This window comes from Tiliqua scincoides, chromosome 1 (assembly GCF_035046505.1).
Source record: "Tiliqua scincoides isolate rTilSci1 chromosome 1, rTilSci1.hap2, whole genome shotgun sequence".
Classification (NCBI taxonomy): Eukaryota; Metazoa; Chordata; class Lepidosauria; order Squamata; family Scincidae; genus Tiliqua; species Tiliqua scincoides.
This window is the reverse complement of record NC_089821.1, coordinates 293,150,505-293,178,135: the sequence shown is the minus strand read 5'-3', so window position 1 is coordinate 293,178,135 and position 27,631 is coordinate 293,150,505. Positions and strand designations below refer to the sequence as shown.

Sequence of the window (27,631 nt, the reverse complement as noted above, 5' to 3'; positions counted from 1 at the left end):
CAACATCTGTCAGTTCACAAGCTCACTATGTTAGTCTACCCAGTTCAGTGGATTGCAGACCAGTTTGCTTCACCTGAAAACATTGTCTCCACATATGTACATATGTATACACATATGTACATATGTATACAATGTACTATACATATGTTGGCATAACAAGTGTGTTATGGCCAAGATATAAATGATATAAACCATATGCACTAATTTTTATAATTTCCATATTTAGTAAGTACATCACATGTGTCCAGAGGTGAAGCAGGCTTTGTGGGGAAAAATGAAGTACCTCATCCATTCATTATCCAGAGAGGCTGAGTAGCTGCAGCATTAAAATAGCTATTCTACAGTCAACAGACACTATACTATTCTGGAACTAAATAAATCCTTGGCCTTCATTTTATTAAGCACATACTGCTAAGCTATCCTGCACCTCCTTCCTACCTAATATAAATGTAAAGGAATGAAAATTCTATCCAATTTCTCCCATGTTAAAGTGCCGAGGACCCCTGGCAACAACTATGGAATCAGCTGGTGTCTTTCTGGCCAGATTTTGCCTTGAGGCAGCTAGTTGCTAGTTCTTCATTTTTAACATGTAGGAGAATGCCTTACTACCTTAGTTATTACCATAGCAACAAACTACCTTATCTACACTATATGCTTTTGACAAGATTTCAGTCTTAGAAGAGCATACAGAAAGAAAATGAGATGACAATATAGCTTGCACAATGCTTTTCAGTGAAGAAAAGTGAGCACCAACATTTGCAGAAAAATGCTTATACTAGAGAGGCAATGACATAAGAAAGCAAAGGCATGAACCCATACTCTGATGTAATCAATACCTTTATTCATTTTATTTCAATTCTATACAATGTTTTTCTCCACTGGATGCATGGTTTCCAGGGAACACAAAACAGGGTTGAACATATTCTGGCTGAAGTGTAAAGACAAACACGTGACATTATTCACAAGGTCATTTCAAAATACAAAAACCAACTTATAAAATATAATTTCAAAATCACTGCATTTTTAAGAAATCTAGAATTATAATAAAGCTATAAGGCCTTTATTTTCTTTCAGAATGCTTTCAATCTAAAAATCACTTTATCATATCAAAACATGTTTATTTTGAGTTCAAGTACCTATTGCTATATTATAATTATACAATTTCACAGATTTATTAGTGGGTTCAGAAATGAAGATGCTGAAATTTCAGAGTAAACTAGGATTTTCACTTAGGAACCCACATGTTTCCATGTGTGTCAGGAGCCTTTGTGTAGGGAATATTCCAAATCCATGGGCGATCTGTAATGAAGAAGGGAAAGAAGAAAAAGATGCTCAGGAAAGATCTATACCATAAACACAAGAAAGGTTAACTGAGAATGTCCAGCTAGACTCATTGTAAACAACACGGGAGTTATTGAACAGAGAAAGTGTGAAAATGTCCGACTGGTTGACTTAAGTACTGTATAGGTATTGCTGCTCAGATACTTTAGATTATTAAGAATACCCTTTAACAGAACTTGCAAAGTTTGATGTACAGTTAACTTTGGTCATTATAGCCTTACAGCGAAGCACATACCATTTGAACACAGAGTCTTATTCTTTTACAGCAAAGTCCAATGTTGAGGCCATGTATCCAAGAGTGAATTTCAGCTTAGAAACATCGTTTCATTAACAGCTCAATCCTATCTTGTGCTAGAACAGGTAGACCAGGAGGCCTGCACTGTATTCAGTGCAAGATAGGGTCCCAAAGTGGCTCAGCCAGAGGTAAGGGGAAACTCTTCCTCTTACCCCGGGGTAAGCCACTGCAGCCTCAATGGGTCTCCTCAGACTTCTGCCATCTACGGTGGTGGCATAAGTCCAAGTTGAGCAGAGCCGCTTGAAGCCACTCCACACTACTTGGAAACGGAGATTGGGATCCAGCATAAGAGCCGGCCCCAACCCCGCCTCCCACTCCCCGCAGCTTTGACAGTACAAATAAAATATGGACGAAGAGACCAAAATCCTGATTTTGCATTGTGTCTTCTCTGCAACTTTGGATAAAAAGAGACCTGCCGTAAGCTAATTTGTGGTTTAAGTGAATTAAGTACAAATTAATTGCAAACACAGTAAAAAAACATTCTTTGTTATCAAATGAACAAGGATGTCACAGATCACCACAAGTTTTTAGTAGGATTAGTGTAGGGAGACATTAAACAACAGATATAAGCATCAATATTTTCTTTTCATAAAGCATATAATAATTGACATGCAGCTTCTAACATGAGGGATCTAGTTCATCTCTCAGAAAAACAAGACATCCAGTACCAAGAACAAGAACAGAATAGCAGTAGGGGGTACTAATAATGTATATTTTATACAACAGTGCATGACATTCATGTTCCTGAACCAGAATCAATTTGAGGATGCAGGGAAATAAGTGACTAGTTAGTATGTTCAACTCACAAAGTTACAACAACAGCAATGATCAAGACACCAATTAGAAAACGGCCACTGTATTCATTCCAATACTCGTTTGTATTAATGTGACCTTTGGATGACTAGACTGTCAGCTCTCTATATACAAAAACTCAGATGGATGGAGACTGAAGGGGGAAAAAAGCTTCTAGGCTTCTGACACTGAAGATTCCATACTATGAATTCTTTTTTTTGCTAACTGGTTAACACATGTCTTACAAGGACATCTGCAAGAGGGATCTGAAGGCCTTAGGGATGGACCTCAACAAGTGGGAAACCCTGGCCTCTGAGCGGCCCGCTTGGAGGCAGGCTGTGCAGCATGGCCTTTCCCAGTTTGAAGAGACACTTTGCCAACAGTCTGAGGTTAAGAGGCAAAGAAGGAAGGCCCATAGCCAGGGAGACAGACCAGGGACAGACTGCACTTGCTCCCGGTGTGGAAGGGATTGTCACTCCCGGATTGGCCTTTTCAGCCACACTAGACGCTGTGCCAGAACCACCTTTCAGAGCGCGATACCATAGTCTTTTGAGACTGAAGGTTGCCAATACAATATACAATAACACATGTCTTAGATCAACTAGCACTGGGCAAAACCCGAAGCAGGCACACTTTAGGGGAGTGGCATAAAGAGGGGATTTCTGACTCAACCTCTAGTACTTCATTATCTAATTACTACTATGATGCATGAAATGCTGGCACACATGGTCTCATATAGAGGCATTCTTTGTCGGATTCTGTGATCTGGATGCATGATTTGGTGCTGGTCCACAATAAGGTTGCAGTGGACCCCAGAATGCAGTGTTATCTTTTATAAGTATTAGTACAAGTGATATGGTGACAGAGCTACATGATACATTGGTCAACTTATGCAGCATCTCACCAGTTACCTTCCTATGTCTCCTAAATAACTGTCAAAGGCACACCCCGTGTTGAAAATGAGGTTCTGCTACAACTTTACACTTCAAGTTCTTGGGATTTTCCACAGGACAAAGTCCTGTGGCCCCTTGACAACTGTGTGCAATTTTGTTGGCTGGAAACCAGAAGGACAAGACATGCCAGTGTCAAAGTCTTTCCTTGAAAAATAATTCCCCCAGAGGCTTTCAGGGATCTTATATTTTCTGTGGGCCAGCCTTTAAAAACCCAGCCATGATCAGATTTCAAATACAGTACTAACAAAGACATACTAAAATCCAACTGAAAGGAGCAAAAATTCACACTTTTCTACACCCTTTGCCAAAATGTGAACAATCATTTACAAAATTGCATTTCATCTTAAGTATAACAATCTACTTCACAATGAACAAAACGAGATTTCATTATATCAATCAGAATTTTATGCCTTCTCTCTCTGCCAGAGAAAAACATTCAAATATACATAATGGGAGGCCAAGACATTGTGACTCCTACAAATAAAATAGATCGTTATGAAGTAAAGAGAGACAATGTTCAGATCAGTTTTTTGTGTATATGAGACATACACACAAACTGACTACTATGAAGAAGACTCTCAGCAAGATCATACAACTGCTGGATGACATCGGTTTGCTTCTAAATTCTCTTGCACTCATGGATCATAAAGCTAATATAGCATTAAAAGGAAAAATATGGTAAAGTTATATTACTTGTATGTTGGCAGTGCCAGTAAAGGGGCAGGGAAACTGGGCAGAGAAAGTGAGTGGAGTTGAAAGAGTAGGAATCCTAGGCTAACAGGGTCACTCTCGGCATAATGTTACACCTATACAAGAGATGACACCAGTTAACATTCTTCCTCTCCCCCCCCCCCCACACACACACACTTGTGGAAAGGATTCCCATCAATACTGTAGCCAACTACAACACACCACCAAGGGAACACACAATAAGTACATGTTTAGAAAACCATGGAAGAACAAGTGGGAAATGCTGAAACTGAGAAACTTGGTGAAAAGGCACTTAGCACAAAAAGCCAACAACTATAAGAAGAACAGAGGGATCTGAAAACATACGACTTCTCTTTTAAAAGCACTCTGAATTCATCTCTGCCATAACTTTGCCTCACTTTCTAGACGTCCCCCTCCTATAGCTGTGCCATCAGCTATAGTTACTTTTTCCCCCCACCAAATACCAAAACATTTCACTTTCATGCAAGAAATAAATTTTAGCTCAAATTTGGCATTTTTCCTTTTTCCTTGCACTTTAGGGCACCTGACCTTTGCTTTCATATTTTTCTGGGGGCAGATCATATGGTACAGGAAATGAAGAAGCAGGCTCATCTGAAAACATGTTTTCTTTCACATGGAAGTAGCCTGTGTCCAAGCCCTGTAAAAAAAAAAACACGTAGACAGAAAAAGGGCATTATATTCAAGCTCTCTGTTGCTTCCTTCCATTAGAAAACAAACAGAATGATAAACAGATTTTCTATTCCTTCCATTTTACACTGCTCTAATTATTTAATATTTAATAAGTGAAGTTTATATTTTTCAGTAGTATCGCATACCAAAGACAGAGGCATTCTATTGATTCTGTATTAGCGGTCTTGTTCAAACCAATTAATCCTTCAAAATAATGTTTTTGTAAGTATGTGTATCTGTGATGTAGTTGCACATTGCCTTTTGTTTGAAAGCAGTGGTTCCCAAACACTTTAGCACCGGGACCCACTTTTTCAGGACCCATCTAGCTTTACCAGACTTTAAAAAAGATCTAGAAAGAATTATTTATGAAGTAATAACCAGAAAAATCCCTCAGACATTTATCTCTGTATATTTACACATGCTTTCAAACTGCAGGAGCTGAGCTCTTTTTAGAGTAATTGGCAGCTACAGTATCTGATTTTTGAATAGCCTCAGGGCTTGAGGCAATTAGTTATTTGATCTTTCCATCACACTTTGGAAACCCACCCAAAATCAGGTTGTGACCCACAGTTTGGGAACCAATGTTTTAGAAGTTATGGCTGGGATTGAAAGACGTTTCACAACTCCTTTCCACATCCCCATGCACCCTGCAAAAGCTACTCTGACTGACAACGTGACATAAGGAGCTAAAGCTGGAAGGGAAAAATAGACCATTTGCAGAGGTGCTGTCTGTATGTGCATCCAACCTTCTTTGGAACCTAGTCCATGTCAACAACTTTCATTCAAGATCTCAAAATAAACTAGATCATTGGTCTTCAACAACTGGATCCAAACCTACAACTAAGGTTGCAGTGAGGGGCTCAACTCAATGACAGGGCTCATGTTTTGCATGCAAAAGATCCTAGGTTCAACCTATCATCTCCAGATAGGGCTGGGAAAGGCCCTTCTAGAGAGCTGTTGCCAGTCAGTATAGGCAATATAACAATGAACCAGTCACCTGACTCAGGGCCCAATCCTATCCAATTTTCCAACACTGGTGTAGCCGCGATGCAGCCCCAAGGTAAGGTAACAAATGTTCCCATACCTTGCCCCATTGGCACGGCTGCACCAGCACTGGAAAACTGGATAGGATTGGGCTCTCAGTATGGTGTCATCCTGTGTTCCAGCTTCTTATGAAGCTGGCTTGGAGATACCACTATCACTTTATTTTTTGTAAATAAATTTGTTAAGTAAACTTGGTAAATAAACTTGGTGGTTGTTTGTAAACAAAGAGAAACTTGTGAGAGATGAAAGAAAAATGAATTAAAAAATGAAAAGTGGGTTTCCCCTGTTGCATGTTGGAGTCAAAAAGGGGGGGGGGCATCAAGCCTGTAAAGGTTGAAGACTACAGATTTAGATACCTACCGGTAGGTTCTTTAGGTTCTTGAAGATAAACTATATGGGATTCAGCCTGAAAGTGGCTAGAAAAAGCAAGTTTTTCCCCATTAATTACTTGCAGCTGAATAGAGCTAGAAAATGCAAGGAGTTGGAAAAGAACCATCTCAACAAATGCCATTTTCTATACCAAGATACAACAAACTACTTTGAAGCAGGCAGGCAAAAAAAAAAAACTAGCATAGGGCTTCAAATGTGCTGGAAATTGCCCCAGGTCTGAAATTCAGTATGAGTCCAGCTGGGCATATCATATCTTCAGAGCAAATGAAAACAGAAGCCATTGCTGGCTTAGCCTTAGCATCGCTTAGTTTGTTACTAAGGGCAACTGCCTCTTGCCCCAGTCAAACGATTAGTTAGACGGGTGGTTTAATTAACTGAACACATAAATATAGCTGTAAGCTAAGATAAAGATAATTCTGTTTTCCAAATAAGATACAAGTTGTATGCAGTACCATTCAAACCTCTTTTCCCTTTGATATGGTGCATCCTGTTTTTAATCACTTTCAACATCGGTTTGCCAGAAAAGTCACAACTGATCAGGTATTGCTCAATGCTACAATTCTTACTGCTTTTTATCCCAGATCAGTAGGACAGGTTTGGAAAAAAAAATCTAAACAATGTATGATTTGTATATATAACTGCCCCAGTAACCTACTTAGAGCCCAGTAGATAATAGACGTTTTGGTTTGCCTCACTACGAAAACACTTTCTGTTATCTCCCATCCATAGCTCACAACTATAAAGGAGCTTTATGCAAGAAATAAAGAAAATTAAAGAAGGCTTTGGAAAGAATCTTACCCCTACTTGCCCTGACTATCCTTCTTGCTCACTCTTTTCCCAAAGGAAAGTTCAGAATCTACATTCCAGGAAATCATTCTGATGAATAAATCGATTTGTTTCTAATTAACAGACGTTTTAAACACTCCAGACATTTTTTTTAACAGTTCAGAGAGATCTCTGACCCACATTTAGCCCAGTGCAATCATGTAAGCTAACAAATGCCATGCTCAGTGTTGGAAAAACTAGGTACCACTGCAACAAAATCATGAAAGGGCTAACTTGCTTATTTGCGATCTGGGTACATGAATGCAGAAGTATGATCTCTACATCTTAAATGACCATTTCTATAGCAAATACAAGAAAATACTGCAAGGTAGGCTACTTTCATTAAAGTAAAGGTTAAAATATTGTAAAAGCAATGCAACATACTGGATGTTTTCTAGATTATTACTGCTGTGCAAACCTGTAGGAGCAAATACACAATTTGGTGTTCCTGAAGATTAATCCAAGGGATACTTTAACAAAATGGTAGCTTAATCTGACTTTCACTGCTGCAATTGGTTCCAAACAACAATATGTGAGGGAAGGAAAAAAACTGTACTTTCACACAGAACATGCATTAATAAAGCAAATACCACACAGATGGAATATTTCCCACTGTGTTCACAAGCTTTGTCTTTCCTCCCCACCCCCGAATAGTAACTCCTGCACTGCACTGCATGCTGGTTTTAGAATTATATATATACACAACTGAACCCACTTTACGGTGGTAATCGGTTTTCTCACTATTTCAGAACACAAAGGAAAGGACTAGTTCATTTGCCTTCTTTTACAAACCCTGTCTTTCTTGATGTCTTTGTTTCTCTACTGAAGTTGATAGTGGATAAAAATGAAAGGGCTTGGGTTGCATTCCTGAATCACAATGCTCCTGAGAGAGTATGAACTCACAAATTCAGAGGGCAGGAAGAGAACTCCTAGTTCGTATGATCGGATCATCAGCTGAGTACCATTCTTCTCAAAAGTCCCCCAAGCAGCCTTAGAAAGATTGGCACTAGGGAGAAATAAAAAAAAAAAAACAGAAACAGTAATTCTGTTAAACTGCTCTCAGGACTATTCAAAGCTAAAGTTCCTATGCACAAAATTTGGTTTCTGAAGAATTCTAGCTTTAAGATCAACATTTCCTTGTCAAAATATTGTAAGTTTTCTGAAAATGCTTTCCTGTGGGGAAGGGATATGCAGTGCTCACCACCCAAGTGTTCGGAGCAGTGACACGATGATGTGGGGAGGGGGGATGATGTGACATTGCATCATTGCGTCACCCTGGCTTAGGTGCCGGCCAGTCAACATCACTGCCTCTGTAATTCCACAGAGAACAAATGACAAGACACTTCAGTCACTGCACTCCTTGAAAGTAGGATCATCCATTCCTACTTGAAATCTTTGAAAGGAAAAAAAATCCCATAGGGCTGCATGGTGGTGTTCATCTTTACATGACATTAAATGTAGAGAGGAGACTGTGGCTTAAGTGACTGATGAATGGGAAAAAATAGAACACTTACCTTGTAACAAGAAACCAAGCAATCTTTTGGAAGTCTGGAGACACTCTCATGTAAGTCTTAATATGAGGCATAGCATGGCTGCGACCTGAGATTTCAGCTGACCATTTACTAAATAAAAAGGAAAAAAGAGGAGGGGGGAGTTTCAGGTAACCTGTACAAGATGTGGATTCAGAGTCACATTACCCACAGGTGGCAACCATAGTCAGAAGTACTTTTCACCATCTTCAATAAGTTGACTAAGGTATGCAACTTGTCCCTCAAAACGGCCACGGTGCCAGAAGATTCGATTGGAGGATAGCAAATGTCACGCCTATCTTTAAAAAGGGAAAGAGGGGGGACCCGGGAAACTATAGGCTGGTCAGCCTAACATCTATACCGGGTAAGATGGTGGAATGCCTCATCAAAGATAGGATCTCAAAACACATAGTCGAACAGGCCTTGCTGAGGGAGAGTCAGCATGCTTCTGTAAGGGTAAGTCTTGCCTCACGAACCTTATAGAATTCTTTGAAAAGGTCAACAGGCATGTGGATGTGGGAGAACCCGTAGACATTATATATCTGGACTTTCAGAAGGCGTTTGACATGGTCCCTCACCAAAGGTTACTGAAAAAACTCCACAGTCAGGGAATTAGAGGACAGGTCCTCTCATGGATTGAGAACTAGTTGGAGGCCAGGAAGCAGAGAGTGGGTGTCAATGGGCAATTTTCACAATGGAGAGAGGTGAAAAGCGGTGTGCCCCAAGGATCTGTCCTGGGACCAGTGCTTTTAACCTCTTCATAAATGACCTGGAGAGCAGTGAGGTTGCAAAGTTTGCAGACGACACCAAACTTTTCCAAGTGGTGAAGACCAGAAGTGATTGTGAGGAGCTCCAGAAGGATCTCTCCAGATTGGCAGAATGGGCAGCAAAATGGCAGATGCACTTCAATGTCAGTAAGTGTAAAGTCATGCACATTGGGGCAAAAAATCAAAACTTCACATATAGGCTGATGGGTTCTGAGCTGTCTGTGACAGATCAGGAGAGAGATCTTGGGGTGGTGGTGGACAGGTCGATGAAAGTGTCGATCCAATGTGCGGCGGCAGTGAAGAAGGCCAATTCTATGCTTGGGATCATTAGGAAGGGTATTGAGAACAAAATGGCTAATATTATAATGCCATTGTACAAATCTATGGTAAGGCCACACCTGGAGTATTGTGTCCAGTTCTGGTCGCCGCATCTCAAAAAAGACATAGTGGAAATTGAAAAGGTGCAAAAGAGAGCGACTAAGATGATTACGGGGCTGGGGCACCTTCCTTATGAGGAAAGGCTACGGCGTTTGGGCCTCTTCAGCCTAGAAAAGAGATGCCTGAGGGGGGACATGATTGAGACATACAAAATTATGCAGGGGATGGACAGAGTGGATACGGAGATGCTCTTTACACTCTCACATAATACCAGAACCAGGGGACATCCACTAAAATTGAGTTTTGGGCGGGTTAGGACAGACAAAAGAAAATATTTCTTTACTCAGCGTGTGGTCGGTCTTTGGAACTCCTTGCCACAGGATGTGGTGCTGGCGTCTAGCCTAGACGCCTTTAAAAGGGGATTGGACAAGTTTCTGAAGGAAAAATCCATTACGGGGTACAAGCCATGATGTGTATGCGCAACCTCCTGATTTTAGAAATGGGTTATGTCAGAATGCCAGATGCAAGGGAGGGCACCAGGATGAGGTCTCTTGTTATCTGGTGTGCTCCCTGGGGCATTTGGTGGGCCGCTGTGAGATACAGGAAGCTGGACTAGATGGGCCTATGGCCTGATCCAGTGGGGCTGTTCTTATGTTCGTATGTTATGTAATAAGGGCAATTTCAAATATTCTAGGGCAGGGGTGGCCAACCTTTCATCTTTAGGGCTCCTGGACCTTTAACAATTGTATGGAAGAGGGAATTTCAGCAGGAACAGCTTGTCATTTGTGAGATAAGTTGCACCTGCAAAAATTCCCTCCTCTACACAATTGTTAAAGGTTCAGGAGCTCTAAAGATGAAAGGTTGGCCACACCTGTCCTAGAAAGAGGGTGAATACACAGAGAATACAGTCATGTCTGAAATCACTATACACATCTCCCTGTATGTACACCTGGCAGAGATCCATGTAGTCATTTCAAAGAATAACTTCTGCAATGTATTTTACAAAAAAAAAGTGAGGGCTGCCTCTGAACAGTGTTTAGAAGCTTCCCTCTGTTTAGTGTGGTATGTCCCATATTCAGGCAATTCTATGAGTGCTGTGTTGTTTCTTGCTAGCTTCTGGTCTCAATTTATCAGTATTGACAGTGCTGGACTAGGTAGTCCTGTGCTCTGACTATGCATCTTAATCACTAGAAAGATCCAGAGATGAATACATGGACAGGGTAGCCTAACCATGAGACCATCTGAAGTGGAGTGGACCCAAGCTCTTTGGTCCACTGCCCTCACCAGCCTATCACTCCACTGGACACTCCAATCCTGTTTGATTTTCTGGCAGCAGGTTGGAAGCGGATTGCAGCAGCAACCTCTTTCTGTCTGTAAAGAGAATGAGCTGGGGATGCTAGATTCCCAGCATCTCCTGCAGCTGTTCATTTCAAGAAGAAGAGGCACTGACCAAGAAGGTGGCATGCAATAATCTTTGTGAATAAAGGGGGAATGGAAGTGTGCCCACTCATTCACCAACCCACTCTCCACATGAGGAGTGTGCACAGGCACAGGCCAGCAGAGGCAGCAGTGGGTGAGAGATTCAGGCAGCACAAGGTGTGCTCTGCACCCAACCACACATGTATACACTGGGGTTTTTAAGACTCCTTTCCCCTTTAAGGCCATCCACCAAGCACCAGTATTCAACATAGCAGAAAGAGATACATATAGAAAGTAAAATTGACAGTGGAGACTATAAGGCTATATGCAGAAACATGGACCCTGGTCATTCTTGAGCCTGAAGAGACAGAAGCAATAGATAGTAATTTCCCATTCCTAACACCTAGAAAGAGATCTCACACACACACACATAAGAACATAAGAACAGCCCCACTGGATCAGGCCATAGGCCCATCTAGTCCAGCTTCCTGTATCTCACAGCGCCCCACCAAATGCCCCAGAGAGCACACCAGATAACAAGAGATCTCATTCTGGTGCCCTCCCTTGCATCTGGCATTCTGACATAGCCAATTTCTAAAATCAGGAGGTTGCACATGCACATCATGGCTTGTAACCCATAATGGATTTTTCCTCCAGAAACTTGTCCAATCCCCTTTTAAAGGCATCCAGGCCAGATGCCATCACCACATCCTGTGGCAAGGAGTTCCACAGACCAACCACACGCTGAGTAAAGAAATATTTTCTTTTGCATGTTCCAAGTCTCCCAACACTCAATTTTAGTACACTCAATTAACATGAATTATTTGGACCATGAAGGTTTCAAGTTTTTTTTTTAAAATAAGCATGTTGGGAGATAATAAAAACAAAAAAGACTTTTCTATTTTTGAAAGAATTTTAAGACAAAAAAGTTTTAATTCACAGTTGTATTGGCAACCTTCAGTCTCGAAAGACTATGGTATCGCGCTCTGAAAGGTGGTTCTGGCACAGCGTCTAGTGTGGCTGAAAAGGCCAATCCGGGAGTGACAATCCCTTCCACACCGGGAGAAAGTGCAGACTGTCCCTGGTCTGTCTCCCTGGCTATGGGCCTTCCTTCTTTGCCTCTTAGCCTCAGACTGTTGGCAAAGTGTCTCTTCAAACTGGGAAAGGCCATGCTGCACAGCCTGCCTCCAAGCGGGCCGCTCAGAGGCCAGGGTTTCCCACTTGTTGAGGTCCATCCCTAAGGCCTTCAGATCCCTCTTGCAGATGTCCTTGTATAATATCTAATGAACATTCTAAAGCCTGTATGGCCTATATGAATCTCTTTTTTTTTTAAAGCTGTAACTGACATTAAAAAAGAAAAAGAACTCTATTAATCATAAAAATACTATTTCACTTACTGGAAGAAAGAGTGCAGCCAAAGCTGTTTCTGTGCAGTTTGTATACTGTATGGAAGAGAGCCTCCAGCTGAAAGATAATGATAAAATCAACTATTGATAGTTCAATGAATCACTGTATTTTACCACATTTCCTGTGCAAAAAAGCAAAATTCCCTCTACTCCAAATGTGCAGATTTACCACGCAGCCATGTTCTGATGCTCCATCAGCACAGCGGTCGCTACGCCAGGGGCTGTGTTTGCAGTGCACAGGGGTGTCATGGGACACCAAAGATTGCAAAGTACTGCCATAGGTGACCATGCACACGTTACGAGAATGGAAAAAGCACAGCATATTTGGTACTCTGTCAGAATTCAGAGGATATTTTCCTGAATTGCTAAATTCTATACAAAATAAAATTCAAACTCTTTTCCCACTCCAATTAATATTTTTAGCCTTAATTTGACAGTAATGTTCCCACCTAAAGACTTTGCAAGCATACTATCAGCGAGTTAAAACTTCAGAACCCTGAGCAGCTATTTCTACGAAATCACTGGAAATTCCTTCATTTATTCAAATATTTTGCCTTCTGCCTCTGCGTACACTCAAAGACAGATTTATTATACCTGGATAGCCTTCCAAACTCTGTCTCACATTATCCACTGTGGGGTATATCTACAAACAAAAATAAAGAACAATTAAGCTATAATAAAAGCATCTCTCTTGACAGTTTAAGAGATGTTACACAATCTATTTGTTTCAAAAGAGAATTCTTGCTAAGTAACATGGGAGGAACATACACTTGGAACAGGTGCTTGCAACAGTACCTGCTTTGGGGAAAAAAGTTAGCCTTTTTGTTTTAGAATCTATAAACAAATGAAATACAAATGAGCTATGGGTGTTTGTAAGCAACATGAGCATGGTTTTGGGGATGATTGGGAAAACTGCAAGCCTCTGTGCTGCTGCCCCTCCTCCCCCCATACATCTGATGATCAATGTATTCTCAAAGGGCAAGGGTTCTTTTGGTTTTGGAAGCAGTAAGCACATCAGTGGGTAAAGCAAATGTCATACTGATGACACATAAGCAACGTTAATCCCAATGAAGCAAACAGAATAGTTAACAAGCTCATTCCCCATCAGCTTCTGGGAGCACCAATTCAGCAACGAGAGAACTCCTGACAGCCTTGTGGCATGCATCATTTCTGGTACTCAGCTTACACTGATGTTCACTGGTAATAGCTTTGGGACTTCTTTATATGTTTACTATGCTTACTAATAGCTCTTAAAATAGTTATATCCCCGTTAATTAGTAAGAAAGGAAAAACTGCACAAAGACGCACTCACTTTAAAGTGGAGCTTCTGTTATACTTAGTGGGGTGAAGCGAACGACTGCCTCCCTTCAACCATTCATTCAGTCTTTTGTAGGGGTTGTTTAACTTGTGAGTGCTTTCAGGTTAGGAAACCATTCATTTATTTATTTAGCTACATAAACTGCTTTGTGAACTTTTTTGTTGATAGGCAGTATGTACACAGTCTTAATACTTCTTAACAAGCTATGAGCTCACCTCCAGGTGCCCAATCCTGGAACTTTGCCTGGAATATTCCAAGATAAAACTAAAAAGGCCCAGACAATACATCCAGTTAAGTGATAGGAAAGGGAAACACAGTACTCTCAGAAGTTTCTACAAATTAATGACAATATACCACAATAAGCTGTTAACTCCTAAAGGGTCCAGAAGGATTGAAAGGGGTCCAGGCATAATAATTCCCCGAAACAGTAACATTCTGCGACTGCTGCTATAATCAGGGACCTTACAGAGTAGTGTAGAATGGGGCATAGGGGATGCAGTAATGGAGGAGGGGCTAAATAGCTTACACTTTTAAATTACAGTACATTTTTCTAAACAAGTCAATTCCCCAGTTTATTCCCTTTAATTTCTTAATTAGGAAAAAAGCATATATATGCACAAAGCAATCCATACCAGATGAATGGGAATATCAGGATTTGTTAGAGCCTTTGTACCATTTCCTAGAGTAGCCAAACTGCCTCTAAATTCTGAACACAGCCATTTGGACTGATCAGCTCCCATTGATCCAATACTTGAGAACTGTCCTATTACAGGCCAAGAATTCTCATCGGGTACTTGTGTTGCATGTTCTTTCAAAAGCTGTTTGAACAAACAAAACAGAAAATTACCTCTGCCATTATCTCTCTGATTAGCTACTCACTACAATAAGCATTTCATCCAACCCTAAGTACTGCGACTAAATTCATTTTTGACATTGTGCAGGAAAACAGTTGTGAGATAGTAAATCTTAGAACTATTTTCCTGCCAAAAATCTCCTTCAAATCTGTGAATAAAGCAAATAGCATCTTCAGGGGCCCATAGCAATGGGGGCACGGGGATTTCTAGTAACAAATTCTTACTGAGATAAAAAGTGTTCCAACACCCCTTACCACCATGCTGTGACCTGAATCAGGACCTTGCACAGCTGCTATTTTAAAAAGACCATAACTCTCCAACTAGAGAACGCCATGATTAAACACATGTCTAATTTGGACCTCTCTCCTGTCAGTGTCTAGTTTCAGACTGTGAGCGCTTTGAGGATAGAGAACCATTTATTTTGCTATATAAACTGCTTTGTTGTTGAAAAGTAGACTATAAGTATCCCTAATAATAGTGTCACTACAGAACTGCTGGGGTGAAAGGCGAAGAGTAAGAACATGAACAATACATATTCAAAGAAACTAGAAGAAAAAACATAAAAATCAGTACCTTTCTCAGTCTGAGATGACCCCACTTCTCTTTTGCATTGCCTTGGTATCGACCTGGTGTTGACCCAAGGAGGTACACTCTATATATAAAGTGCACATAAGAAAATTTTAAATCAACAGACTTTATTTTTATTAGAAGCATGAAGCAAGGAATAGGAAAATTATTTCATAGATGCTACACTGTCATCTGTGTTAACATGTGAAGCAAAAGTACATGTTTAGTAAAAACAATCACCTTAGAGTCTTAAAATTCCTGGGAGCACTCATAGCTGCCATGGGTGCCCTTTGGGGAGAAAGGCAGAATATAAATTGAACAAATAAACAGGAGGGAGACATTTATATAGTAGTCAGGCAATAGTCCATTCCTAACACCAGCCCTCACCAAACCCTAGCCTGGGGGCCAAATCTGGGGTTTGGGCAAATCCTTCTCACCTGTGACTGGGCTTAGCGTTTTGGAGTGCCACGGGACTTCATGTCCCCAGATCAGAACAACATGATGCATTCTCATCTGCCTGGAAACCCTGGCACAATGCCCGCTGTGGCATTGCACCATAGATGTGACTTGCCAGAGCGTCGCATTGTCCCAATCTGGGGACATGAAGTCCTGTGGTGCTCTGGAACGTGAAGTGCCAGTCATGCTGGGGAAAGCATTTACAGCACACAGCAGTCTCCAGTTTGGGGACTGCTGTCTAACACTATGTATTTGTTTCAATAGAATCAGCTTTGCAAACACAAGAAAGCATTAATAATATATGAACCATACGATTGATGAAGAGGCACTCCATTGGGTAATTGGGTAAGAGACACTTTTTCAAGTGGGTGCTCCTTTTTTAGCAGGGGGAGAGTAACTGGCCCACCTCACCCCAGCACTGTCTGTTCTAGTGGCTGTCTGCTGGTATTCATTTGCATCTTTTTAGATTGTGAGCCTTTTTGGGACAGGGAGCCATTTAGTTATTTGATTTTTCTCTGTAAACCGCTTTGTGAACTTTTAGTTGAAAAGCGGTATATAAATACTGTTAATAATAATAATTAATAATAATGAAAATAATCTTTTTGTTTTTCTATTTGCTATTAGATTTGGTTGTGTTGTTTAGTTGTGTTCTTAGTTGTTTTTGTAGTTTTTTGTTTATTTGTCATAAACAAATACTAAAAAAGAAATGTAGAACAATCTTAACTGGCTCTATTACCCCTGCTCCCCTACAGTCCACACTTTTTAGTGAGGAATTTATAATTTTCAAACAATCTTATTTTTACACAAGAAATGCAAAAATGACAAATGACATTTCAGGAATTTGATTCAACTTTTCTGTTAGAAAATTCTGTTAAATTATTATGATTTATGGAATGAAGTGATTTTGTAACTTTGCAGCCTTATTCAATCCTACACTTGCAAATAGCAATTTTCTAGTCAACTTTGAAATCCACAAAGTTTAAGAAAGGCTAAAAAGTACTTTACAGAAACAACAACTATGCTATCAGTGCAAATGAAATAGGAATTTTGCAGCACAACAACAGCTAATCCATAAAACATCAGACAGTGAAAACTGGTCTTGTATCAATAGAGGAACTCAAGATTCATTCAGTGTGAATTAAATTCAGAGGGTCCTACACTTAGTAATCTGAGAATTCAAAAACCTTTGAGATTGCGTGAATACCATAATCAAGCTGAATTGATTCTATTATGTTGGGTGGAGAACATCCAACATGGAAACAATTCAGCTTCCTGAAACATAGCATCAGGGCAAAGGACTGCTGATACGGTTTTCAGGGGCACTCAGATTCCCCTCCAGTGGCTGCCTCTCTTGTTTTACAATTTTTATCCCTTCCTTCCAAGTGCTGCTGGTGCTCATAATCTCCAAAAGCCTAGAAAAAGACTCCAGTCAAAGCCAGTCCATTTTGGGAAGGGAGTATCTTTAGAAACTGTTCAAATGAAAACTTCTGTGCACACCATTCAGAAGTGAAAATAAGGAAGACTGCAGTTGCTGCTACTATTTATTATTTCTTCAATGTCTAAAATGCAAAGTAATGCACATGCAGAAAGTTATGACAGGGTTTTAGCATTCATTCACAACATTTTACGTGTTGAAGAATTCTTAGCTAGTGTTTACCAGAAATACATTATATCTCGTGGTTTAAGAAAGTCAGGATGAATCTACATTTACACAACAAGGAGAGCTTGTGTCAAGAATAAGCTAAAAAGAATTTCATACAAATATGTTCTAGATGTAGTACAGCCCAAATCACGTACCTCGTCTCTGAAAGATCATGCTGTTTGAGTATGTCAACCCATTCTTTAAGAGTAGGAGAATTGTAAGCCATTAAATAGCTTATTAGGTCAGACTTAAAATTGGTATGAGATTCACCAGCAGATTCAACACTTCCAGGTGGTAGTCTTGGATACAGAGGACTTATCCACATTCTAATGGTTTAAAAAAATATGAAAAAATTACTCCCTCATTCTCAGATGACTGTGAAGAAAAAATTTACTATAGTTAAACTTTTATTGTTGGATGCTGAAGTAGTATCTCTGACAACCCTATGATATTATTTTCTAAAGCAAAGCAAAACTATATATAATAAACCACTCTAAAATAGAAGAGATTTTGCATTTTATTCCTCTCAACCACAAATGCCTATTATGTATTAAACCAATGTTTTAGAAGGCAAAATAGGGACTTCAACAACTCTGGAACAAGCAAGTATGTTTCAACAACATTTTCTCCAGCACAATGAAATAAGAAAGATGACACTGCCATTAACAACATTCAAATCCACTTTCAAACCTTTTATCTCTGTCTATGCTTAAACAATGATTATGCTCAACCTTTGAGAATTTTGCATATTTTAAAACACTCACTCATAAATGATTTAAGTTATAACAATTCACCTTTTACAAAGTACAAAAAGAACTGTCAAAGATCAGTTTTATGCATTTTAACTGTCTACAAACATGATAATGGCAAATAAATTATGTAAACAGAGGTTAATGGGGACTGTATGTACATCCATGCCTTACATTGGATATTAAAAAGGGAATTTTATCCCATAACCAGTATACTGTCAGTATGCAGCCAGTCCATGATGCAAGCTGAGACCTTTGTGTCAGGCAGCAGATTGCAGGCAGTGGCACGTTGGGGGAGGGGGGTTCCTGCACCCAACTGCTACCTCTCTCAACCTGCTGACCTCATGGAGTCCAGACCAGACCATACGTAGTACATATTCTTCTCATATGTAGTGTGTGAGAGGAGGATGAGAAGTGGTTACCTCTCTCTTACCACCACCGCTGCTGCTTCCTCTTCCTCTAATGAAAGCCTAGCATTTCCTCCATGGCTATTAAAGGAAATGGTAGCAGTGGCACTGGATGCTGAAGAGGAGAGGTAAGTGGGCAGGGGTTCCTGTTATTCCAATTATGAAAATGACAATGCCAAAACTGAGATATTGTAATATCCCTTTAAGAATTAGAAGGCATGGTAAGGAGAAAAGCGTATTCAAGCTGAGCAGTGACAAAATCTCAATATTAGGGATGTCCCTTTAAGAACTCAGAGTATGAAGATATGCAGACAGGGTACAGCAGTAAAGAACTTTCTGAGGTTCTTAAACTGTGCTTCTGCGAAACCAGAAGCACAGTTTCTATCCCCGTTGGGAGACTCAGAGAGGCTTCCGCAGGGCTCTAGCACCTTGCACCTGGGGCTTTTGCCCCATTGGACCTTATGGTAGGTCTGCAACTGATCCTCATCAGTGCTCTAGCCCAGGGGTGACCAAACTTTTGGGCAGGAGGGCCACATCATCTTACTGTCGCTGTGTTGGGGGCTGGGAAAAAAAGAATTAATTTACATTTCAAATTTGAATAAGTGTACATAAACGTACATAATTGAATATATTAGAGATGGAACTTATATGAATGAATGAAGGTCTTGCAGAAGCTCAAGACCTATAAAAGGCCTTGCACAAAGTACAAGGCCTTTTACTGCCACTTCACTGCCACTGCTGCATCACACATGTGAAACAGCAAGCAGTGGAGGGAGCTCTTGGCCCACAGCTCATGCAAGAGGTCGAACAATCACCCTCAGGCTGAGAGCAGTTGTATTGGGCCAGTATGGGCTGCAGGAAGTATCCAGAAGGAGTCCCCGCGGGCTGGGTTGGGAGACCCCAAGGGCTGCAAGTGGCCTCCAGGTTGGGGTTTAGGCACGTCTTCTCCAGCCAAAACAATCCCTGCTCTTTTTTTCTGTTTAGCGACACAACTCCTCCTCATATTGAAAGGCATTGGTAGGCAGATTTGCTGCTTAGCTATTCTGACCAAACAAACAAATTAGGATGAAACAGCAGGATTTGTTGTGAGTCTACAGCACCAAACCTAACTTCTCAAGTAAACCACAATTTAGATAAACCATGCCTATGCACAATATAGGAACTGAAAAATCAGAATGTGAAGGACAGAAACACAGTGTTCAGTTGGTTATCTCATCAGATAAGATAGCAAAAACTTTTAGCTTAATCCTTACCCTTGTGTTTTCTGGTACCAGTCATCATCAATAAGATTAGACGTATGTATCACTACTCGAAGGCCTTCCTCATAATGCAACAACATCATTTTTCTAAATAAACAAAAGTATTGAGAAGGATCACAGCAATATCAAAGCAGCTACCCTAAAAGGTTCTAAATCTAAAAGGTACAGTAGAAACTCAATCAAGTACATTAAAGAGTACACAGGGCTCAAAGCCCCAAGTGCATCTTTAACACACTTAAAATACATTCAGATTTAACTTGCACTTTATGGTTAAAGTGAAGGCATCCATCTTTTTATACTCAACTAATCTAGCAACAGTGCTGCTGAAACACAGAACACTTAGGTCAGGATCTAATGTGTCATGCATGATGTTCTGCATGTGCATGAGGCTTTTCAGTTCCCCATTTCCTATAAAAGTCCTCCTACAAAAGGTCAGGACCCTCTGAAACAGCATCATGAGGATCAACCAGTGGAAGGGAAGAAAGAAAACTGGTTACCTCCTTGCAAGCGTGAAAGCACTTTGCCCATATTTTGGGGCATTTTTAGATTGCAGTCTATAAATACAAAGTCTGCACGGATTAGATAAAGTTTGAATTATGTTACAATGTAGATCTATAAATTGTACTTATGGTAATATCACCTTAATTATTGTCATAATTGGCTCCCCAAGGTGCAATGTTATCATTACTTACGTGTGGTGGGTTCCAAAAGCAATATCCAATTTAGCCTACAATAAGAATGGCATTATTAAAAAAAAAAAAAAAGAACAAAGCAAAAACTCTTTTAATATACTGTTTGATATTTTAAAAAACCCACCATCTGTTTTGTTTTAGTTTACTGCTCTCTTGTGGACTCAATAAAAATTGCACAACAGTTCTCTTACACAGCAACCCATACACGTTATCTTTAAATTCTAAAAAAATAAAAAGATTTAGATAAGGTTCTACGTACAATTCTCAATTACTATTTGTTATCTCTTGAATTGAACACCAAAATACATTTCTTTCATAGAAAGGTTATTTTGTACCCCATACTAGCTTGATGTACAAGACAAGTGGAACATAACTCCCAAAGGTAATTTTTCCACTTGTATAAACTTGTGAGCAAACAAATGCCTTAGAAGTACTTTACATAATTTACCTACAACGGCACTCTTCTGTAAGTGCTTGCCAAAAAGCACTAGCATCTGTTTTCATCCTTCACAGGGTTCTCTGGATCCAACCCTTGCCAGGAGGAATACAGCTGTCTCAAAATATTATTAGAACACATGACGGAAAGCTTATAAAGCAACACTTTTGGGCTTCTTTAAAAAAAATACCAGAATTCAAGAAAAAACATACTGAAACATTTCAAGAGAATTTATTTAGGAAATAAGGAGAAATATTTTGACTTAAGCAGATCTGCTTAAAAGATGCAACTCCAAAGTGACCTACAAATTAGTAAACTGGGTTTTTCCTTTTTCTCACATTTCAGTTTCATTTACTCTCCAAATATTGCTATGTTGAGAAAATCATGTTCTCCGAAGCCTATAAAGAAAAGCAGGAACTTTAAAAACACAAATGAGGAATGTTTATAGGCTAAAGTGTTTTCATCTTTCACTAAAATGGATCAAAAACCCCAGCCTCTTTACATTTCAATATAGTCCCCTGCAATGCTTCTATTGACTAGTTTCCCACAGAAGTCTATAACAGTAGGAAAAACCTGACATTACACACAGGGGGAGAAACAGTTAGGTAGCCAACAAAGCTGCTAGATGGACAGCAGATCCTGCTGCTGGGACAGGGTTCATTAGATTGGCAATTGATTTTCAAAGCAATCATTTCATGAGAAACTACTGCACAGAAACGAAACGGTAGTGAAGGAGGATGAGAAGGAAAGATTCCCTTAGGCCATGGGAAATTAGAAAAGTAATAGTATTGTCTCCTCTGTTTCACTTTGTTGTCTGCTAAAAGGAAAATTGGGCCTGTATGTCATATTGTAAGAGAATGCGCGCGTGTGGCAGATGTGAGTGTGGGAACCTATAGGCATACAGGGGCCCCCTGTATCCACAGATTCACGTACATGTGGATCAGGTCTGTTCCCCTCAAGGCATGCCCCCTCTGGAGGGTCTTCTGAGCCTGACAGTGAAAAAAGTCACTTCCAGTTTCTCCATGAAACCAGAAGTGATGTTTTTAATGCCTTATAAGGCGCTGGGAGGATGGGGAAGCCTCAGAAAACTTCAGGGCTCAGAGCTACTCTTGGCTCTGGAGGGTAGGGGGGAGGCATTTGTCCATATCTGCAGTTTCACTTAACTGCAGGGGTTCTGAAACAGAACCCCCATGGATAAAGGGGCACACCTTTGTAGACACCTATAAATGGCAACTTGTAAATAAAACACATGGGGTATGTGTCTCCCAAATCCGTGTTTGAAATTGGATGTTTTCTTCTTCACAAATACCATGTTTTCTTTTAAAAAAACAAAAAAAAACCCCTTGGACTGCAGCACAGAATGACTTATTTTTGTCAACACAGAGATAAGTAAATTACCTGACACAAGCTGACATGTTTAAAAGAGTGTGCCTGTTCGTGTAGCTCAGCCTTGGATTCTCGTTTCTCTCCATGGACTATTAATAAAGGTTTGTCCCTAAGACAAAGGAAAATTTGTTAGAGAATTCACTGAATAGATGTGCATAAACTTCTACTTGAACAATTATCCATAATTTTCTTTAGCAGCAATTCCTTAGTTATCATGAAAGAATTTGCTGGTTTCTACTGCTGGTTTCGGCTGGCACTCTTACATTTTCAGATGTGTTGAAATGGACACATTTAAAGATCAATGCTAAAAATTCTTAAAATGCAATCTCAAGACCTACAGTGCCTAATAAATGTCTTGTATTGCCTAGTTACAGGTTATATTTAATATATTGTAACAATTTAGGCTCTCAACACTGACTACAATGATAAATTGGAGAGTAGAACTAGAAGTATGAAGCAGGAAACTAGGTAATTTTGTTATTTTCACTAAAAGAACTTCAGGAACAATAACACACTGCAAGAATGAACTCCTCTGAGAACAACATACCTGAATTCCTTGGGGTACTGTTTGACAAGCCATTCGACATCTATACAATAGTTAAACTTGATGAGTGAGAGAAAAATAAGTATTGGTTAGAAAAGGCAGAAGAAGACTTCTCACCATAGCAATGTCTTCCAAGTGATGTTTTCTGATCAATACTGCTTACAAGAGTTTTTTAAAGCTAGAATTCTATTTCTGAAGAATTTAGAGAGATCTTTATTTCCTATACATAAAATCCCCAGCATTAACAGTAAAAGTTATGCGTAAGTAAGGTCTTAACCATTTTTGTATGTTAATTAGGCTTCAACAGCCACAGCTTATACACTTTGTACTTTCACAATCATTACTTTGATTTCAAATGGCATTTTGGCAAGCGTTAAAATGTTTTTGTGTTTTTTTTGCATTTGGGATGTCTGCCTCCTGTGTCTCTATAGCAGTTCCTTGAGTATTTTTGCTCTCCTCCAATTGGTGTTCCCCCCCATTGTATTTTCAATTAATTTTCTATTGTTGTATTGTATTTTCTATTTTTTATTCTAATGCATATTATATATTTTTTACTCTATAAATTGTAAACTGCCTTCCGCATCTGCTTTCAGCAGAGGAAAGGTGGGGTAGAAATCTTTTAAATGAATGAATGAATGAACGAACAGTGCAGAAATGTAGACTACACCATATATTTTCAGAGAATTGGGGTGTTAGGAAAAAATTAATCCAGTAGTACTCCACAAACATTCTGTAAAGAAATGTATACATACATGCATACAGGAAGAGATCATTATACTGCATACCTTGGTACTGTACCTGTATATAGCAACTTGTAAGTTCTACTTTGCTTGGCACCTGGCAACCAAAAGATCATGAACCTTCATCATCATAAACCTGCCTGTATACTTAATCTTTGGAGGTCCCCCATGAGTGCTCCTGCTGTCTAAAATTAAACAAGTAGCAACACTGTTTATTGAATGCCTTCTCCAGAGAGGTGCCTATTCTGATGTCTTTAAGGTCTTAAGGCATTCATCTGATGCCTATTCCAAGGTCTTTAAGGTGCCAGGCCAACAACTTCTCATTTTACCAGGGTTTTAATTCTTATATAATTTGTTCTAAAGAGTCCTCTACAGTTTTGGTTATAATACTCGTCATGATGAGTGGGTAGGTTCTCTCTTGCCAGGATGGTATGCAAGACTTGGCTGTGCTCAGAGGAGGCAATTTTGACATGTCTGCTGACCAATGACATGCACCCCAATGATTCTCTCTCCTGCTCTGGAGTCGGAGAGGAAAACATGGGGCTCAGCTGCTTACATGTGCTCAGCTGAGACACCCAAGGGCATCTCTGACAAGCAGCCAAGTCTTGTACCTTCCTTTCTTGCTCTGAAGCAGGAGGGGCCCCTGCGGGGGAAGCATGGAGGAGGGCTGATTAGTTATTGTGGTTGCACTCAGCTGAGGCACCCTAAACTTCATCCTTTTCCTGCTCTGGGGTGTTAGACCAGTCCTGGAAAGACCCAGGATGTACCATTTAATGTCTAAGGTGAGCTCAAGCATAAACCACAGGCATACTCAAGCTGGATGGTTTAAAGTTTTCTCACTAAGAAAAGATGAAGGTCACATCAATGAGACAATCTAAGTCAACTGTCAAGAAACTACAGATAATGACTTATTCTTGAACACTAAGAAAATTTGTATTGGCAATCTTCAGTCTTGAAAGACTATGGTATCGCGCTCTGAAAGGTGGTTCTGGCACAGCGTCTAGTGTGGCTGAAAAGGCCAAAGAAAATAGTCTTTTGATATCATGATACCAGGCAGCAGAAGTTTCTTAATAAAGCAATAGCATTTATAAAACAAACATGAACACATCACATAATTATTTATATTATTATTAACAGTATTTATTTACCAATTTTCAACAAAAAGTTCACAAAGCAGTTTACAGAGAAAATTCAAACACCTAATGGCTACCTGTCCCAACAGGGCTCACAATCTAAAAGATGCAAAAGAACACCAGCAGGCAGCCATTAGAAAAGACACTGCTGGGGTGAGGAGGGCCAGTTACTTTCTCCCTGCTAAATAAAAGAGGAGCACCCACTTGAAAAAGTGCCTCTTACTCTTACCTGAACAGAAGATACAAGAGTCCCAAAAAGGGGAGACAAAATATCTGTTATAAAAAGAGAAACATTGTAAGCAAACTTTTTAAAATTAAAACACTAGCTAATAATTTGTTATAACAGTTGATAACACTGAAGAAAAGTTTACCACATCCCCATACGGCATTGTCAGGCAATTTCTTAGATTTTAGTCATGTTGCTCATTCATCAACTGAAGATTCCTCTCAATATAAATCTCAATAATAAAATAGAGTAAAGAAAGGCTTCTCTAGCAACTTGGGAGTTAGCAGCTTTCAAAAGCACTTGAACTTAAATGCTACAGTTTACGTATTTCAAAAGAAATTCACAAAAATTGTAGGGACTATAATTTGGTTTTCTACAACTTCTACATTGAAACAGTCTCACATTAAATCATTTGACACAATTAGAAATATTGCAAGGCACAGTGGGCCGGTTGAGACATGCTTGTTCAAGACCTTGATGAATACTACAGTATATCAAGGAATAAATTACATGTATGAATGACAGATGAAAGGCCCAGAAAGAACTTCCGTATTAACTCACATCATCTCAAAGGTCATGTTTTCCAGTGGAACCTATTCACATACAGCTGCCAGTCATCAAAAGAACTACAAACAAGTGTACACATACCAAGAAAGGATCATGCCTTTGTGCCCCAAACTAAGCACACAATTAGCCACTGCTATTTTCTATGCAACATTACGTGTTGCACTTCATATGCAGTTCTTTGTACATCAAACACCAGCTCTTGCAAGAACGAAGCACCCAGAACATGTGCCTCCTTATTCCTAAATATATTTGTCTCTTGATAATGGTGCTTACCTTTTATGTGAAGAGCTCCAGAGTTGTACTTTGTCTTAATCCCTTTGACTTTGGTGAGGAAGAACCTGAAAGGGTTCCCTCCATTCAAAAGATCCCAAGCATCTGGTAAAGCATCAGGTGGGTCTGCAGATTTGTGGCTCAGGGCAAGTCTTCTATCCTCCTTTGGAGCACAGTACCCTTCTTGTCTGACTGAGGCTGTTCCATCCTCTTCTCTTGTCCGGCTTTGAGAAACATCCTCTTCATCGCTACTTGAGAGACACCAGCCTAGAGCTTGTGGAGAAGTCTTGTGCTTTTGAGCAGGGGCATCGTCCCGTGGAAAGTCTCCATTGCTGAGTTTCAGGGGGGAAGACTTTCTCTTGAGGGCAGCTTTCCTAGCCTCTGAACAAGGATACTGTGGCACTCTAGCTTTCTCTTGGCCAGCCTCCTGCAGCAAAGAAGTGGAAGGCTTCTCAGGCTCAGGTTGCTCATCTCCACTGTCATCGCTGCTTGACACTGTCCACTTCCCATGTTCGCTTTCCTGAGACATTTTTATATGGGCAAGGAGAGATGCACAAGGCCAGAAATAACCCCTGTGAGAACATAAGAAGAGCACTGCTGGATCAGGCCAAAGGTCCATCTAGTCCAGCTTCCTGTATCTCACAGTGGCCCACCAAATGCTTCAGGGAGCACACAAGACAACAGAGACCTGCATGCTGGTGTCCTCCCTTGCATCCCAGTTTTTATGATATGTTGTTAATATGCTTTTATCTGTTTTTAAATTTGTTTTAACCTTTTTGTAAGCTGCCTTGAGTCCCTCCAGGGAGAAAGGTGGGGTAGAAATAAAGTTATTATTATTATTATTATTAATAATAATAATAATAATAATAATAATAATAATAATAATAATAATAATAATAATAATAATAATAATCTGGCATTCGAAGGTAACCTAAAACCAGGAGGTTGCATATGCCCATCATGCCTTGTAACCTGTGATGGACTTTTCCTCTAAAAATTTGTCCAATCCTCTTTCAAAAGCATCCAGGCCAGATGCCATCACCACATCCTGTGGCAAGGAGTTCCACAGGCTAATGACACACTGGGTAGAGAAATATTTTCTCTTGTCTCTCCTAACTCTCCCAACACTCAATCTGAGTTGATGTCCCCTGGTTCTCGTGTTGTGTGAGAGGGAAAAGAACATTCATCAATCCACTCTATCGCCATATCCTGTGGCAGGGGGTTCCACAGGCACTCGGTTTGAGTGGCTGTCCCCTGGTTCTGGTGTTGTGTGAGAGGGAACAGAGCATCCCCTAGCCACTCTATCTGTCACCATATCCTGTGGCAGGGAGTTCCACAGACACCCCATTTGAATGGCTGACCCCCAGTGAGAAGGAAAAGCATCCCTCTAAGCCACTCAAGGTCTCCCCCCTTGGGAAGCCCACTCAGGCTGTCCCCTTGGGAAGCTTCCCACACTGTCCTGCGTGGAGTTCCTGGCTTCTCCCCCCAATACAACCCCCACCAGAACCACCTAAGGGGGCCTCAGAGCACAGCCCCCTTCAGAATACTGAACAGGGGACAGGAGAATAACAGCCCAAGCCTATGCCTGTCTACTCAGAAGTAAGCCCCATTATAGTCAAGGGGGGTTACTCCCAGGTAGGTCTCACTAGGACTGCGGCCTCAGAAGCTCAGGGAAACGTGCCATTACCTTCCCCCTTTACTGCCAACCCATTCTGGACAGCATGAGCCAGAAGGTGCAGGAAGAGGCGGACCTACCTACTACACAACAACGTCCGGGTCCTGGGGAGAAAAGCCACTCTCAATGATTGCCATTTCATGGTACCCAATGATCAGGCTCGCTGGTGT

The 27,631-nt window shown here is 40.3% G+C and overlaps 1 protein-coding gene across 1 annotated transcript; it reads right to left on the bottom strand.

Moving 5' to 3' along the window:
* Window positions 1–840: 840 nt before the first annotated feature.
* TDP1 (tyrosyl-DNA phosphodiesterase 1) lies at window positions 841–27,531 on the bottom strand. The gene is made up of 16 exons (XM_066612147.1): window positions 27,474–27,531; window positions 25,790–26,358; window positions 24,953–24,996; window positions 22,854–22,909; window positions 22,319–22,415; window positions 20,485–20,519; window positions 19,787–19,879; window positions 17,533–17,703; window positions 15,286–15,364; window positions 14,491–14,676; window positions 13,135–13,183; window positions 12,532–12,598; window positions 8,556–8,663; window positions 7,945–8,047; window positions 4,642–4,750; window positions 841–1,299 (listed from the first exon to the last, which is right to left on the bottom strand). The coding sequence occupies exons 2-16, from the start codon at window positions 26,313–26,315 to the stop codon at window positions 1,226–1,228; spliced, it is 1,797 nt and encodes a 598-aa protein (XP_066468244.1). The 5' UTR covers window positions 26,316–26,358; window positions 27,474–27,531; the 3' UTR covers window positions 841–1,225.
* Between the last annotated feature and the right edge of the window lie 100 nt (window positions 27,532–27,631).

What these genes read in the sequence shown, in the direction of transcription:
- TDP1 (XM_066612147.1), bottom strand. Translation starts at nt 26,315, where the DNA reads ATGTCTCAGGAAAGCGAACATGGGAAGTGGACAGTGTCAAGCAGCGAT. An exon ending in CTCTTGTATCTTCTGTTCAG is followed by an intron (nt 22,910 to 24,952) that starts GTAAGAGTAAGA and finishes TCACTCATCAAG; the next exon opens with TTTAACTATTGTATAGATGT. An exon ending in CTGATATTCCCATTCATCTG is followed by an intron (nt 13,184 to 14,490) that starts GTATGGATTGCT and finishes TTTTGTTTGTAG; the next exon opens with ATATACCCCACAGTGGATAA.